This window comes from Notothenia rossii (assembly GCF_949606895.1).
Source record: "Notothenia rossii genome assembly, chromosome: 2".
NCBI classification, from domain to species: domain Eukaryota; kingdom Metazoa; phylum Chordata; class Actinopteri; order Perciformes; family Nototheniidae; genus Notothenia; species Notothenia rossii.
The window spans coordinates 94,696,433-94,713,409 of record NC_136904.1 but is presented as its reverse complement, the minus strand read 5'-3'; the positions used below and the strand labels follow the sequence as shown (position 1 = coordinate 94,713,409).

General features: G+C 42.8%; 2 protein-coding genes across 2 annotated transcripts; both read right to left on the bottom strand.

The window, feature by feature from the left end:
* Window positions 1-2,052: 2,052 nt before the first annotated feature.
* LOC307029317 (olfactory receptor 13C5-like) lies at window positions 2,053-3,365 on the bottom strand (the record flags this gene model as incomplete). Its single annotated transcript, XM_079665182.1, has 1 exon — window positions 2,053-3,365. The coding sequence occupies one exon, from the start codon at window positions 3,363-3,365 to the stop codon at window positions 2,430-2,432; it is 936 nt and encodes a 311-aa protein (XP_079521308.1). The 3' UTR covers window positions 2,053-2,429.
* Window positions 3,366-14,186: 10,821 nt separating this feature from the next.
* On the bottom strand, window positions 14,187-15,101 carry LOC307027935 (olfactory receptor-like protein OLF4; the record flags this gene model as incomplete). The annotated part of the gene is made up of 1 exon (XM_079662630.1): window positions 14,187-15,101. One exon carries the CDS (start codon window positions 15,099-15,101, stop codon window positions 14,187-14,189), a length of 915 nt encoding a protein of 304 aa, XP_079518756.1.
* Window positions 15,102-16,977: the final 1,876 nt, after the last annotated feature.

The window sequence follows — 16,977 nt, the reverse complement described above, 5'->3', positions numbered from 1 at the left end:
TACTATAGATCAAGAGCTACACTACCAGAAATGTGAGGAAAGCGTTCTAAAGCTGGAGGGGTACAGTGATGCTGATTGGGCAGCCGATAGGGATGATAGGAGGAGCACAACTGGATACTGTTTCAGCTTAACTGAGAATGGTCCAGTTATATCGTGGAAGAGCAGGAAACAGCCAACGGTGGCATTATCCACCTGCGAAGCTGAATATATGGCACTAGCAGCCACTACTCAAGAGAGTATGTACCTTGTACAACTACTAAGAGGAATAGATAGTTGTAACCAGCATGTACCAGTCAAGATATATGAGGACAACCAGGGGGCGATAGCTTTATCTAAGAACCCAGTATGCAGACAGAGAAGCAAACATATTGACATAAAGTATCACTTTGTACGGTCTGCACACACAGAAGGGAAAATATGTATAGAATACTGTCCTACTGCAAACATGGTAGCGGATGTCTTTACCAAGCCAGTGACAAAGGCTAAGTTTGAGAGTTTCAAGGGATATTTGTTTGGAGAGTAATGTGAACTGGCAGATGTAAATGTTTTGAAGTCTTAAGAACACTGCCAGTATGCCAAATGTTTTATTTATTTATTTTTTTTTGAGTTTTGTATTTTTGGTTTTATTTACCATTATAGAGAGCTATACACATGTCTTTGAGTGGGAGTGTTGAGCATATTTAGTTATATGACAAAGCCATGTTAAGCCAATCACATTAGTTACATTTGGAACATGTGTTGCCTGCGTGCACACTGGGCACACTGGGATGCTGTTGCGAGCATGCGCACAATAAACGGTCTTGTGAACTCCGACCAAAGAGATGATGGTTGTGTGTGATTTCTCTCCGTGAATATAGCTAGCTAACCACATTGGTGACTGATATAACGTGCTGCAGAAATGTCTCACGCTACAATTGACAAATGCAAAAGTGGGTCCCGAGGCCTGACCAGTTGAGAACCACTGGTCTAAACATTTATTACACACATTTTCCCCTCTCATATTCACAGTGTGGATCAATTGAGACAGCGTGGTGCCCAAGAGGCGCTCGTGTGTGTGTGTGTGTGTGTGTGTGTGTGTGTGTGTGTGTGTGTGTGTGTGTGTGTGTGTGTGTGTGTGTGTGTGTGTGTGTGTGTGTGTGTGTGTGTGTGTGTGTGTGTGTGTGTGTGTGTGGTCATCACAGGATAATAGTCCCTGGGTCACCTCCTCAGAGATTAAGAATTTGCTTTAACCCCGTTGATACAAATTGATTATTATAAAAACATCTAAATTGAAATACTAGATACTAAAAATATATATTTTTTAAAAACATACTTTATTCAAAAAATGAATCTAGATATTGCTACCGTTGAAGGAAAGTAATCCTACACACCAGTAGTTGTGCATTATTTACATGAGATTTGTTTTCAAAATCACATAAAAGACCTTAACTATTTGATTTAGAGTCAAACATGTCAACTCTAAAGGCAGCTAGCTGATCGAACAGTTGTATTTATGTAGCCGGCAGCATTTACTTTATTTTTTAACTAAATAAGTGGGTTTTATTTCTTTTTTTTAAAAGACATATTTTATTAATCGATCTTTGACAAAACAGCTCCCAACTCATCTATGCTTTCTCTCTGTACCATTTCTTTACCATACAAATGTGTGATGTGCCAAACAAGCGAGCACATCACACCAGGAATAATATTATTTAAATTAGAAATAACAAACCCTGCGGCACCTCGCACCCTCACCTATAATACTTCATATACATGCCCTGTTAAATACTTTAAAAACTAAAAACCACGAGACATTCTCTCAGAATTGTCTTTATTTTTACGTTTGTGGCAGGACTTTCTTCTGTCTTACACTTCTGTCTTTTGTCCACCAGGTGGCGTCCTTGCACCTGGGAATGACTGACTGCTGATTGTGCAAAGGTTTATTTATACAGCAGCTTTTAACACAAGGCACAGTTCTTTTTAAACACATTTAAAAACAGTCATTACAAAGCAAGATGAATGCAATAAGCATATGAATAAGACAGGTATAATATTCATGAATACAGTGCAGTGAGAGATATGAACAGGTACACATTGTTTACTTGTTTTCATCCAATACATCATTATAAATCACATTTCCACAAAGGCTTATAGGCACGAATCTGATGATTTAGCAGAATCATTTCCCCTGAACAAAACTGCAGAGAGGAGGAAGAGATGATGTTTGAATTATCAGACGAATGATTGTGTCCATATAATACGAGCATGATATACAAACAGTCGTCATGCTGTGTGAACCATACAACTGCTACCTGTTCAAACCACCTTTACTTTCAATTTAAAGAAAGAAAGAGAGCAAATCGTACAGAATTAGGTACATTTGAAAATATAACGTTGCTTAAGAGCCTTAAGGCTGACACATCATTCAGTTATCATGAATAAAAACAACCCTACGTGTTTGGATTGAAAGAGTCCGAACAGAACATCCTCTTCAGGTGTTTAGAGATTTCTTTCATTTTGAGTCCGTATATGATGGGATTAAAGAGAGGATGATACAACAGCATTTGTAAAGTCATTATTAAACGTACAGTTTTTGGAAAGTCATCTTCCAGTTTATCCGTGACGATATCATAAATAATCAAACAGGAGAAGTTGATCAGAACCAGCAGGTGGGGGAAACAGGTCTGAGCTGCTTTCCTCCTGACCTCTCCACAGCTTCGGTAGGCTATTATAAATATCTGAGTGTACGTATAGAGTATGAAAAGCACAGGGAGAAAGGTCATGTTAATCAGAACAACCACACCGAACACAGCCATGGCCTTCGACCTCACACAGTGCAGTTTGTTAATCAGGTTGTTGCAAAAGACTCCTTTGAATGCAGAACCACAGAGAGCGGTGTTAGCACTGAATGCTACCGGCACTGCTACATGACAAGCAGGAAGAACCCAGGATAAAACCAGACAGACAGTCACAGTTCTTTTTCTCATGATATTTGGATATTGCAGAGGTTTGCATAGAGACACATACCTGTCATAGGACATGGCTGCCAACAGTAGAAACTCTGAGCCAGATAAAGAGTAATACAGAAAGATCTGAACATGACAGGCTGAATGAGATATGATCTGTTTCTCTGATAAAAAGTCAATCAGAAGCTTTGGGTAGACGTTAGTGCTGAACAGAACAGAGTTAATCAACAAAGCTGCAATGAACATGTACATAGGCTCATGGAGGTTTCTGTGTAAAGCAATGATGCACACTATAGTGGAATTACTGCAGATGATCAGAACATACACCGTTAACATGATCACAAAATACAGATATCTATATCTCTGCACTTCCACATGACCGTCAAGAGTTATATATGTCACATTATATTCACCAGCCATTAATAGTTTCTAGAAAAGATCCTGTAATTATATAAAACAAGGCAGATCATGTGCACAGTATACATGACTTAAAAACATACAACCTGTCGTGTGCTGTGTGTTGACGCACCAGCACTGTATGATGCAGAATGTGATCTGTTGGCTCAGTGGATTCTGTTTTATAAGATAATACCCTCCATGGATCTCATTTCAATGCTTCACCGAGATCTACAAACATGTAAACAACTTGAAGAGAGAGATAGGCCTGTAGACAGGAGAGCCAATCAGGGTGAGGGCCATGTTTCTGGAGACCTTTACAATGACCTTTACCCTCTGGTGTTTCTGTTCAAATGTAACGGGTCTGTTTTATCTGCTCGTACACTACCACGAAAACTACTAATCATGACCACATTTTATTGAACACCTTTTTAAGCAGTAAACAATGTGTCAGACGACTGGTTTACACGAATAACTGCAGTGAGTATACAGAGAATAGAAACTGAACATGTATTGTTGACTTGCAACAATTACAATACATTTTTATAGCAATTTTCCCTAATGCTCTAAGATGCTTTATATAAAATCAGAACAGAAAAAAAAAAAAAATGAAAAAAAAATGAAGAATAAAAAAACTTGTGGGTGTGTATCTGATGGATGAACGTAATCTAGGGTCACCCATTCATTTCCTATGTGGGTCATTTTTCGGTGAAATTGGGGTTCAGCCTTTTATAAATTCTACTAGGTGGATATAACAAGGCCTTGAGGCAATCAAATGTAAAACACAATATGTGTGATTGATTGGAGAGTAGTAACTCGGTCACATTTGACCCGAAAACGACAGGACGATTGAAGTTCTGTTATTCTTGGGTCAGTGCATATATTTTTGTACAACTTCCATGAAAGGGACACTGACCTTTTTCTTTTTGCCATCTTTTAAAATATACTTTACTTTACAAAAATCAGTGTTTACAGACTGTGGTGAATACAGTCTTTTTTCTGTCTGTATAGGCCCGGACACATCAAGACGATTTTGGCCGTCGATGGATGTCTGGCCGTCGATGAGCGTCCTGTCGCCCATAGCCGAGGGAACATGTTTCAAATGGGGGGTGCTGTGGGGATGACACCAGGGCTGGTTCTGACCAATGTGCTGCCCTATAGGCAAGATTTTAGCTGGCAATGAAAAACCTCTACAAAAGACCAATACACTATGAAAAGAGAAACATATTGACATGGTGGACAGCTTATATAACAAGGCTTCAAATGTATTTAGTATTATAACATGTTTTAATTGGGGGGTGGACTTCACATCCTTTAGGGGGGTCCAGGGGTGCCCCCCCGGGAAGATATGTTTAACATTTTAAAGTAAAATGCTTCAATCTGGTGCACTTTGAGCGCCCAATTACTAGAGACTGATCTAGGGGGTACAACTCAAAACACCCATATGAAAAAGATCGGTTTGCATTTCATTCATCAAATAAGTATGTGAACATTTCCAATAACCTACCATAGCCAATAACAAATAAATGTAACTTATTTTATTTTTGTTGTTCATTCATATCTTATTTTATCAGTTAACATTTATTTATTTATGCATATTTTTAAATCTCTCCAACTTTAAACAATATTTTTGGTTTGCTGTCCTATAGTATACATTGGAATGATTTCAAACCTGTTTTTATTTATCCTAATAATTATAAAGGTGTGCCTTGGAAATATTTGTTTACATAATTGTGATCAATACGTTTGAGACTCACTGAGATAACTTAGACTAAAGTGAACTATCTAAGCCCTCAGAGTCCTTTACCTCACTGAGCCTCTCAGTCTGACAGGAGAGGACTCTCCCTCCACATTATTGTATACAGCTTCTTATATCCGTTAGTGCAGCAGAAGCTAACAACAATCCCCGCCGGTACCGGTGCACCCCCTCTCTCTATCTCTCTCACTTTGGCTGTGAGCTGCGGGCGCCTGAAGCCAACATCCCCCACTTTCATCACTACAGCGCCCATCGTACAGGGCGAATGGAAAATGTAACCGGGGTGAAAAGGGTGTTATCTTTACTTAATTATGAATGTTGTTACATCAAGGCTGAAAATTCATTTTTTTGGTATTATATTGGTATTATATCTTGTAGAAGTGCAGATCCCCTGTCATCCACCAGGGGGTGCTGCAGCACCCTCAGCACCCCTACTTCCCACGGCACTGCTATCGCCCTACTGAGATTGGTGTGTCCCGCACCGTTGGGTTTTTTCGGCCGTGCCGGTAGGCTGTCGGACAAATAAATCACCACCAGCAACCCTGCCCTGGCGTCTGAGGAGCCCCCTGTGGTGCCGGACGACCAGACATGTAAACTGGACCCTGAGAAGAGACAGAAAGAAGGGGAGCGTTAGTCGGGGGCTGCCGCTGTGGTGTTTGTGCATGACGAGGTGTGGGTGTGTGAGATGGGGAAGGAGTAACAGGTGCTGCAGGGAATCTCCTCCTCGGGGCTGGGGTAGGTCGGCCCGCTGGAATGGCAGGTGTTCAGGACTCTTCCTTCACACTCCGCCAGGGAAGCGAGAGGTGATCCTCCGCGAGGACGATGGCTGCCTCCAAGCTGGCCGGGCGGTGGCACTGGACCCAATACGCCATTAATGATGGCAGGCCGGCGCCAAACTGCTCCATCGCCACCTGCTCCACGATGTCCTCAGCGGACCGCATCCCCGGCTGAGGCCAGCGTCTAGCCGCATTCAGGAGCTGCTGTCAACCCGGTATCACGGCAAGACGTGAACATGTGACGATTTACCATGCTGGGAGACGTGAAGGTGTCACGATTTCGTCAATTCAAACGTGACAGTTGCACGGTTTTGTTAACACGGCCCAAATACCCAGAAATACCGAGCAAATGCTCTACCACGACGGTCAGTTGTGAATTTGAATGAATTTAACTTTTCCGCACTCCCGCGGGAATATCTCCGCAATAGAGCGAGCTTAAGTTTCACTTTCGATTGCATGAGACAGTCCAGCATAACACCTCCGTCACACATGTAGCCACTTGTTTGTACCATTTTCAGGCGATTTGTAATCTGTTCTAGAAAAAATATATGTTTTTTTGGATTTCAAGAAGCATATCGAACAAACAATGGATGTGTTTTATGAACATGAATCCATGCTGAAAGAAGATTTAGATGTGTTAGGAGTGAGATCATTATCTAATATGCATCTGATGAAGCCTTGCATGAAGTCTGTTGATGATCAGAGGCTGTTGTTGGGGCAGCATAAACGTTTTTTATTTGTGTTTTGTAGAACATGCAGGCCTCAGAGAGTTAAACTTGGGCCTGAGACCATAGTTTTACTGTATTTTGTTTTGAAATTCCACAGCGGAGGTTTTTGTCATACTATGCGGTGTGTTAGCATTTCTCTCAGTAGCCAACAATCTGTGAGTCTGTTGGACATAAACTCCGTAATACATGTAGTCTACATTTCATAAGAGGTATAACACCTGAGAGCATTTTAAATCGCATTTGAACTAAATGCTTATACAATCTGTATTTGTATTGTTGATTTAATGTGTGAACGAGGCGATATAGAGAAGGTTAAGCTGTCATTATTAGGCTGTAATTTGTTATACTGCTTGAATGGGTGAGCAGGCCTATTGTTTTTGGATATTTGTGGAGTTAGGTGGTCTGTGAGTGTTGTTTTATTGGTTAAGTGTCCTTGGAATGAAAAAGTTTGAGAAACACTGCGCTAATGGATTGTCAAAGGGGGAACCTCGTTGCGGGGAAATATATATAGATGACTAGTCCGCCCCTGGAGAATGTCTATGCACACGTTATTATTAATAATAATAATTTTATTTATTTTTTAATTTTCTATTTTTATTTTGTAATCATCTCGCGACCCCACTTTGGGAACCCCTGGTTTAGCCGCAATGCACGTTGGGATATGGTGTTTATGCGATGTGAAATCCGAAAACATTTAAAAAAATTAAATAATACATTTTATTCCGAGTGTGCTTGCTTTTCTCTTTGAAAGTCATCACATAACGGCATTGTAATACATGGTTCGGCTGCATTAAATATTACATATCTGCCATAGTTCTCTATTTATAGAGCCCTTCTTCTTCTTTCGTGTAACGTCAGAGGTCCAACTCGGTGTTGTGTAGCCATGCCCGCATCTCTGATCCTACGTCGAAGAGGCTGGCTTCCGAGGGTGGTCTATATAAAGGGCAGGTGGTCATTATGTGTTCGGCAGTCTGTTCAGGGTCACCGCACTCACATGCAGCACTGTCTGCCAGGCCCCACTTCTTCATTGATGTTTTGAAGCGACCGACCCCAGTTCGTAGGCGGTTTAGTGTGGTCCATTGCCGGCGTGGTAGGTCGTCTCCTTCCCTGGCGCCCAGATGTAGCGATGGATGCGGGAGGGCCCGGCTAGCTCCCACTCCTGCTTCCAAGCAGCCGCCAACCATGCATCTCTGGAGAGGTCCTCAGAGGTGGAATTGAGAATCTCTTGTGCTGCCTTGTTGAAGGGGAGGCGGGACTTGAGCCTACTTAGGGGCGCTGCTCTGGTTGTTGTGTTATGCAGGATGTGCCAGTCATGCTTTTGGGCTTTCCTGGCCAGGGCGAGGGTGGCAGCCTCCCGTCGGAGGCCGGCCGGAGCTATTCCCGCGAGGACTGGCAAGAGGGACACAGGGGTAGGCTTCAAGCATCCAGTTATAATCCTGAGGGCGTTGTTGATGACCACGTCAACCTTACTTGTGTAAGGGCTTCTGCTCCAGGCTGGGGCGCAGTATTCCGCTGCAGAGAAGACCAGGGCTTGGGTCGATAATCGCAGCGTCTTAGCGCAGGCTCCCCAGGTTGTTCCAGCGAGGCGGCGGATCAGCGCGACCCTTGATGTTACCTTGACCTCGACTTCTTCAAGGTGTTGTTTTGAAGGACAATGTCCGATCCAGATGCACACCGAGGTACTTCGGGGCTTGCTGGACCTCCAGACGTTTATTGTTGACATGCACCTCAAGTTCCCTCCTAGCTTCTCTGGTACTCAGATGGTATGCCGCTGCTACTGTCTTTCCGATGTTGAGCTGTAGACGCCACCTTTGAAAGTATGCTACCAGGGTGCCCATGTCGTCGTTAAGGCCATCTTCCATCGCCTTCCATGTTGGTCGTCTCAGCATGATGGCTAGATCGTCTGCATAGCCGTACTTTCTGGATGTTGTGTCAGGTAGGTCATGTACATAAATGTTGAACAGCATCGGCGAGAGAGCCGACTCCTGCGGAACACCGTTCCTCAGTCTTCTGAACCTGCTGCGTTGGCCATTGCTTGTCTGGAGGACAAAGCTGCGGTTGGTAAGCGTCTCCATGATGAACTTAACCATATGCCGGTCTGGTGTTGTCCTCAACAGCTTCAGGTGGAGTCCACAGTGCCAGACGGTGTCATATGCGGCAGTCAGGTCCAGGTGCACTACCCCAGCTTTCTCATTGTCCTGGAAGCTGTCTTCGATGTCCTGAGAGAGTAGCGTTACCTGGTCTACTGTTGACCTTCCACGTCCAAAACCAGCTTGTTCCTGTGGAAGCTGTGAGTCCACCACCGACTCGAGGCGGCTATGGATCATCCTCTCCAAAATCTTGAATGGGACACAGAGCAGCGAGATGGGTCTGTATGACTTGGGGTCTTCCGCAGGTTTATTTGGCTTCGGCAGAGCTATGACGGAGGCGTGGCGCCAGGTCTTTGGGAGCTTTGACTTCCGGTAGCACGACGAGAAGAATGCAAAGAGCCAGCCAGATGTTGTTGTGCTCTGGTGGGTGACGAACTCCGGGTGGATGTTGTCGCGGCCCGGAGATTTACCCGGCTTGAGCTTACTTATGGCCTCACTGAGTTCATCTGCTGTAAAATCTCCAGAGAGGTTGGAGTCGACACTGTCTGCTCCCAAGATGGAAGACACCTCGCGCGATGTCAGTCGGGCAAAGTCTTTGTCTGCGTCCGGGAAGCGGCCGTTCTTCAGGAGCTGGGATGTGATGGCATCTGCTGCGACTGGGCACCTGGGGGGCGTTGTATTTCTGCCTGTAAGCTGGTTGATGGTCTGCCACGCCTTACGACTAGAGTGGGCGAAGTCGACTTCTGTCCACCTGGTCCTGCGGGTGACGTCCAGCCTCTGGAGCAGTGCTGTTGCAGTCACAGCCACCTCTTCTCTGGAGCTAGCCCTCTGGTGGTCACACAGAAGATGGCTGCACTCCTCGTCCCAACCCAGGATGTAGTTCCTGTTATAGCCACACGGAATGGTCTTCTTTGCCGCACCCAGGAGGATATAGAGCCCTGATTAGAAGACTTCTAGACAAACAGGAAGAACTGCCGCCAAAACTGAAAACGTGACTTGGATCATAAATATATCAACAGTTAAACAACATCTTAGATTTCTTTTCACACAATACGTCTCCTGGCAGTATCAACACTAATTCGGCTGACTCTTATATTTGATCCAATTGGTAGATAGGCTGTATTTACACCATAACGGTGCACAGCTGATAGAAAGGGACACCTAGTGGTTAAAGCACGTTATGTTCAAGGACTTATTTTAATTGATATTATACATATGTATCATACTCTTAATAGATGTATGTAAATAGTATAAGAAATGTGCAGAATATGACAGTTTAATGGTGGAGGTATACACACACATTTTGTAATGCGCTGTTGAGGAACCTGCAACCCAAGTTTTTCATTCATTGCATAACTACACCGTAGTTTTGTATAATATGATATGTCAATAAACCTTAGAAAATCTTGAGATCTTGAAAGGGATGTGCAAACTAGTCATTATATACAGTCTTTATAACGAGTAATGAATATACTTTATAGGGATCCTATTAATGTCTAATAATACAAATAATAAAATTCAATAACGTTCTTTAACCACTTCAAAATAAAAGACCTTTGTAGTCTCATGAGCTATCATCCCTCTATTTTTAGATAAGACTGAAACAAAAACCCTCCATTATAAAATACTTATTTCACTTCAGGGGGATAGCAGGACACCCCATCTAGTCACTCAGAGAGAATCAGGACAATCTGATGTAGAGTTTCAAAATGAAAGACCTTTGAAGTCTCATATATGAGCTATCGTCCCTCTGTTTGTATCCAACAGTTAAAATGTTTGAATTACATTGAACCAGAACTGTCCTCCTTTTTTCTTTAACAGTGAAGAAAATTGGATATGTTAATGAGATTTTGACCGCAAAACTCAAAATGTCCCCGGTTTTAATTTTGGAAATCTGGTCACCTTAGTCTGAGGGCATCTTAATATTCAATAAACTATGAATGTTTTTTATCCATGTAACGGGAAGAAACTCAGCTAACTGATCATTTTTATTTTTTCAACAAAAACCACAAAGCTAGCGCTGAGCCTATGAATTAGCCACAAGCGAAAAATGCTAACGGGGTGTTGCAAAGAAACTCACTCATAACACTCTTATTACTTATCGTATCTGCACGTCCAACCCATCGATCTGATCGTGAGATGACACAGAATCGATCGGTACATACATCATCACTCCATGAAAAGAACTAGTGAAGCTATTAATAGGAACAGACATCAAAACATGTGGCGCTAGGTAGCTAGAAACGGCAACATGGCTCACCTTGGTCGTTGTCTGGTCAAAACTGGTCTTCAATGGCATTAAAACGATAAAAACGCTGCTGAAGTTAATCCATAGGTTAATCCAATGTGTCTGTGTCCCTTTGAAATTATTTCTGATAATCCATAAGCAATAAACCTGCTTTCCCGTTTCCAGATGTCAGAGCGAGAGATAGGTTCACTCTGATGCAAACCTGCATGCGCAAAGCCCCCAACTTTTTTTTTTTACCATGTGTGTGCGATTCTATTGGCTCTAACGGTCAAAAAGAGATGTCAATCACCAAAATCGACCAATGGGTTCCAGAGAAACGGTAAAAACGCCTACTTCCACCCAAATCACCTCAGAGGTGGAGTTGTTTTTGCTAAACCTCTCTAAAAAGGTCAAATGTCACTTGTTTTGCATCAATCTTGATACAGGGTACTTATTATATGTTTTACTTTGGATTTTTAAAGCTTTTAGTCTACCTTACCATCATCCAAGGGTAGTTTTCACTATAAGTAAAAAGGAATTTTTGGACGGTCACTATAATTTACAGTTTTTTACTATGTTCAATCTGAGTTTTCTTTAAAATAAAAAACATCTACATTGATTTTGACTTTTCTACATCCACCTCACAGGTTTATCATTACTTTGAGAGAAAAGATTATTAAATTTAACCCTTTTAAGGGAAGATATGGTAATTTGTTCTGGTAATGTCCTTTTCGAGCCTGAGACCTAAAAAAACAGGCTCAGGGCTTAACAGGTTAATGCAGCCGAACCGTGTATTAATTACAATGCCGTTATGTGATGACTTTCAAAGAGAAAAGCAAGCACACTCGGAATAAAGTATTATTATTATTTTTTTTAAATGTTTTCGGATTTCACATCGCATAAACACCATATCCCAACATGCATTGCGGCTAAAACATCCAAATCACCGAGTTGAGGACCTTGCCTACGTCTGATTCTGGTATCGTTTATGATGGATGTATTTTGTTATACACACATTTACATTTTAATTTACATTAAAGTATTTTGTGAGGCCTTCTAAAATGTTTTCAAATATAACTACAGTTCTAGTTGAAGAGTTTGTAAATTAACATGAAGCCAAGTTGTTGCCTGGCAACGCAATTGCACAATTTCACATCCGTTAATTCCACATCCGCATACATGGATTAACATCGATTTAATACATTAATGTAGCCTTTGTTTCTGCTAAAAGATGTGTCGACTAGCTGGGGCAACAAGATAATTGGCGAAATGGAGTGTGACTATTAAAAAATAAATAATTATTAAATTAATATTGACAATAGCAACCGACCGACGTGGTACATGCATTTGCTTGGCATTTCCGGCTATTTGGGCCATGTTAACAATACCACGTAACTGTCGCGTTTGAAGGGACGAAATCGTGAGAGAGCGTCTCCCAGCATGGTAAATCCTCACATGTTCACGTCTTGCCGTGATACCGGGTTGGCTGCTGCGTGTTGGAGAAGGGGCGGCCAGCGTCCAAGAAGGGGAGGGCTCTGAACTGGCGCCGATGTCCCTCTGGTGTACTGCCCAGCCGGTCCAGGATGGTCCCCCTTAGCTGACGTGTGCGGCTAACTGTGCTTCCCCGGATAGCAGGGGCAGCAGCCGCACTGCCCACTCCTCCTCCGGCCCCCCGCACCCCGCCGCTGAGCCCCCGAAAATGTCCCGATACGCCTCTGGATCGTCCTCGGCTGTCATCTTTTGTAGGGCAATCAGCGGCGGTTTTCAAATAAATGTAGTGAGTAAAAAGTACAATATTTGTTGCCAAAGTGTAGAGGTATTAAGGAGCATACAATGAAAATACTCAAATATAGTAAATGTACTTAGTTACTTTACACCACTGGTGAGAGCTGGGAGCATGAACTTTATTAAATTGTTGTTTTTGTTTTTTTCTCTATATCTCAGAGATACACTCGTAACAATGGACGCATGGACACTGAATTATGGAAAGGGAAAATTGAGACGTTCTCCGGCCACATTATCTTACAGCCATACACCGGACCAGCTGTACCAAAGGCAACTGAGGGTTGTAAAGCAAAGCTAACCCAGCTAGAACTCAAAACTGTTCCACCAACCAGCATGCTCTTTTCCACTCATGGAAAATAACACAATTGGAAGTAAGACTCAGGCTAACCCAGAAGATGAACAGATTGTTGTGCCCACATGTTTACAGAGATATGACTCCATTGTGTTCAACTGATCAAATTCTGCACTTGGCGTGTAAAACGCTGAATAATCCCTGAGCTCATTTGGGAAGAGAACTTCAATTTGCTGTGCAACCCTGTGTTGCAGAATGACCCTTGAACCCTTGAATCAAGTAACTGAATGATCCGTGGTATTACCCTTGATCCTACCCTCGGTTACAACACTTTCAGGATTTATAAACAATTGCCTCTTTTGCCTCAACACATGTCTATAATCTGGTATTTTCTGTCTTTATCAAATGCAGATATCCTTTATTACAAGTTTATTTCAACAAGACTATTGTTGTTATGTTTAGTTTAACATGTCACTCCAATGCTCATTTGCTTTCTCTAACGGTGTGTATTCTTGTGAGTAAAACACTGCTTTTATCCACCCATTGGAAACTAATCATTTCCACGTGAGCAGCAACAGGAGAGGATGAAAGTTAAACGACATTTTAAGATATCTTTATTTTCTGGCTCCTGGTTTTTATATTATCTATGCACTGACAGCTTTGAGTGTTCCCTGTAGGAGCCCAGTGTCTCTTTTCCTTTACACCACAGATCATTGTGTATCACGTTTAGTGGCCTGACTGTATTCAGGTTTCATTAATGCTTCCTTTAGGTATCTTTTTTGTTGGACACTATTTGGAAGAACAACATTAAACTTCCACCAGGAGCCTGAAATGATGACACATATGATAATTCAGTTTGTTCTTGCTACCCCTATCTTCAGTTCATTCGGTGTGCTTTTGGACTCGGGGCTTATTCCTCACTAGACTCTTTTTCATGGACAAGACCATCTGTGGGTTTGATAAACCAAAGAAAACTTCAGATCACATAATTAAAAAAACATGATTTTTATTAAGTGAAGCATTTTAAGTATTCATAACATTGTTCAAACTGAGCCTACTGTGAACATGTAGTAAAGAGGTTATACATGAAATACCTTCCACAGATCAGAACATCACATATGTGCATATTACAGAAGAAATGCACATTAGCATCACTTACATCACAATTACTGCAACATCCCTGTTAATACGTCAGTTCAACTTTGCTCGACAGAACAACTTCTTCAGGTGCTTAAAGATTTCTTTCACTTTCAGTCCATATATAACTGGATTAAATAGGGGGTAATACAAGAATGCCTGTAAAGTCATTATGGAATGTAAATCAGATCCAAGTTGAATTATTATAACATCATATGCACACAAACAGGAGAAGCAGAATAAAACCACGAGGTGGGGTAAACAGGTCTGTGCAGCTTTTCTCCGGACATTTCTACCGCTTCGGTAGGATATGATCAGTATTCTGGTGTATGTGAAAAGTATGAAGAGCAAAGGTAAAAGGGCCATGCTGAACAGAACATACAGATCATATGAAGATATTATTTTTGAACTAACGCAAAAGAGATTGTAAATTGAATTGTTGCAGATAAATGATTTTAAAATAAAATGACAGAATTTGGTATTAACAATCAGAATAATTGAAACTGCAATCTCACACGCAGGCACAAGCCAGGCCAAACAGAGAATGACCCTCACTGTAGTTGTTGTCATTATAGTATGATATTGCAGAGGCTTGCATATAGACACATATCTGTCATAGGCCATGGCTGACAACAGGAAGAAATCTGAAGCACACAAGAAGTAATACAAGAAGAATTGAATGAGACAGGCTGAATATGATATGACCGGTTTCTCAGACACAAAGTTACCTAACAACTTTGGGTACATAGCAGTGTTGTAAACAATGGAGTTCAGAAGCAACGCTGCAATAAAGAAGTACATAGGCTCATGGAGGTTCTTATGCTTCCATATAAGGCACATAATGGATGAACTAAAGAACATCGTTAGGATATATACAGCAAACATAATAGAAAAATACAAAAACCTGAATGTGCCCATTTCCACATACCCACTAAGAGCAATGTATGTTACATTTAAATCATCATCCATGAAGAATCCAAATGTAAACATTCATACATGAGACATGCAGGTTTTATAACAGGCACACATGATTACAATAGAAAGAGAAGTCTTACCATGAAGTCTCAATAACATATTGCCTGTTTGATTCATGAACAGATACCAAACCTTAAACTGCACCTCATGTGTGTTCATGCAGAGATGAGAACTGTTTCCCTCAGACTAAGTATTTGATCACATTTCCTCACCCTCCATGGATCTCATTAACTCTTCAAAGTTAGCATGTGAACAACTTCATCAAACTCTAGAGGCCTGAACCCAAAGGTGCCAAACTTTGTTTACATGGGTGTGAGTTCACTTCACTTCTTTGCATTGAGAACTATTGCAGGGTTGGTGCGAGGCCCTAATCATTGACCTCATGTGCACTTACTAAATAATACACTCTATGTCAAGTTCTTCTTCGGGTTACACTTTACACTTTCATTCAAATGCAGTTTGGAGTCCTAAAGGCAATGATAAACAACACAATGTTTGATGTTGATGATGCAGCAAACTCCGGAGGCCTGAACCCAAAGATGATGTTCCCTGTACTTACAAAAATACAATATTTAATTTATCCTCAGTCATTCCAAGAGTCTAGTTACAGTGGTTCAATAAATGCTCAGCTCTGGGTTTTCCAGGGTTGTAGTGCCATTTGTACCGGAGCGCACCTGTGACGCATGCATGCACAACACACTTTCACTCCATAAACACCCAGGAGCTTCTTATTATGGGAAATACGAAAACGTCTTTTCAAACTACAAATGAAGCTCAGCGCAAGTTCAGGCAGGAAGACCTATCACTTCGTATTGCACGTCATGGCAATACTCGCTCCCTTCACTAATTGATAGGGAGCGCCACTCCTCAAGCTAACCTATCACTTCCCTCCATCCACAAGCCTAATTATCGCGCCTGTTAATCCCTCTATATATGCTCTCCCCTTTTCCATCAGCTGTCTTCCAGGTGTCAACGCGCTAAGTTGGTAGCTTACACTCCTCTTACGCCTAAAAAACACTGGATACGAAAAAAAAAAAAACATGTCTAATTCAGACTCTTCAGAGATCCTACCTTTTTCGAAGGATCTTGATCCCGATTCCGATGCACTTCCAGAGGAAGCGTCAAACTCCTCAAGTCACCGTCGCCTCAGTTCTCGTCTGAGCGCCCGCAGCGGCTCTCGCACAGCAGAGGCAGAATTCCTCGTCGCCCATCTCCGCAAGCAGGGCATCACCCCAGCCCCAGATCTCCTGCTTTCCCAGCTCTGTGAGCTGTCGGACCAAGCCTCCGGCGCGGTCTCCCAGCCCAGGCCAGCAGCTCCAGCCAGCCCCCCCGGAAGAGGGCGAGGGTGCTCTCGCGGCCGCGGGGCAAAAGGACAAAAAAAGCGAGTCCTCCAGGAGCTAGCTCGGCCAAGAAATCCTCCACTCCTCAGGCTCGCTCCAGCGGCGCTCAGCAGCCCAGCGCCGCCCAGCCCAGCGCCGCTCAGCCCGGGAGCTCCGGCACTCAGCCCCTCTTCGATGGCAGCCTAGTCAACACACTGCAATCTCTGGCAAGTTCTATGCTCCTAATCGACACTCGCCTCCAGTCCATGGAGAGAGGCCAGGCCGGAGCTTCAACCTCTGCGGCGGCCCCGCCGGGTCAGGATTTTGCATTAGGCACGGTAGTTCCTTCTCACTCTCTTGCTTCCGCCCTCCCGGCCCCTCCCTCAGTTAGGCCCTACATTCCCCAAGCCGCTAACATCTCCTCACGGCTCAGAGCTAAGATCCTCGACGGGAAAGACATTAATTTAGTCAGCCTTATTCTGCCGTCCCCGGAGTGCGACAAAGCCATCGCCTCGGGAGGAAGCATTACTGCGGTATTTAAATCTGCAGAC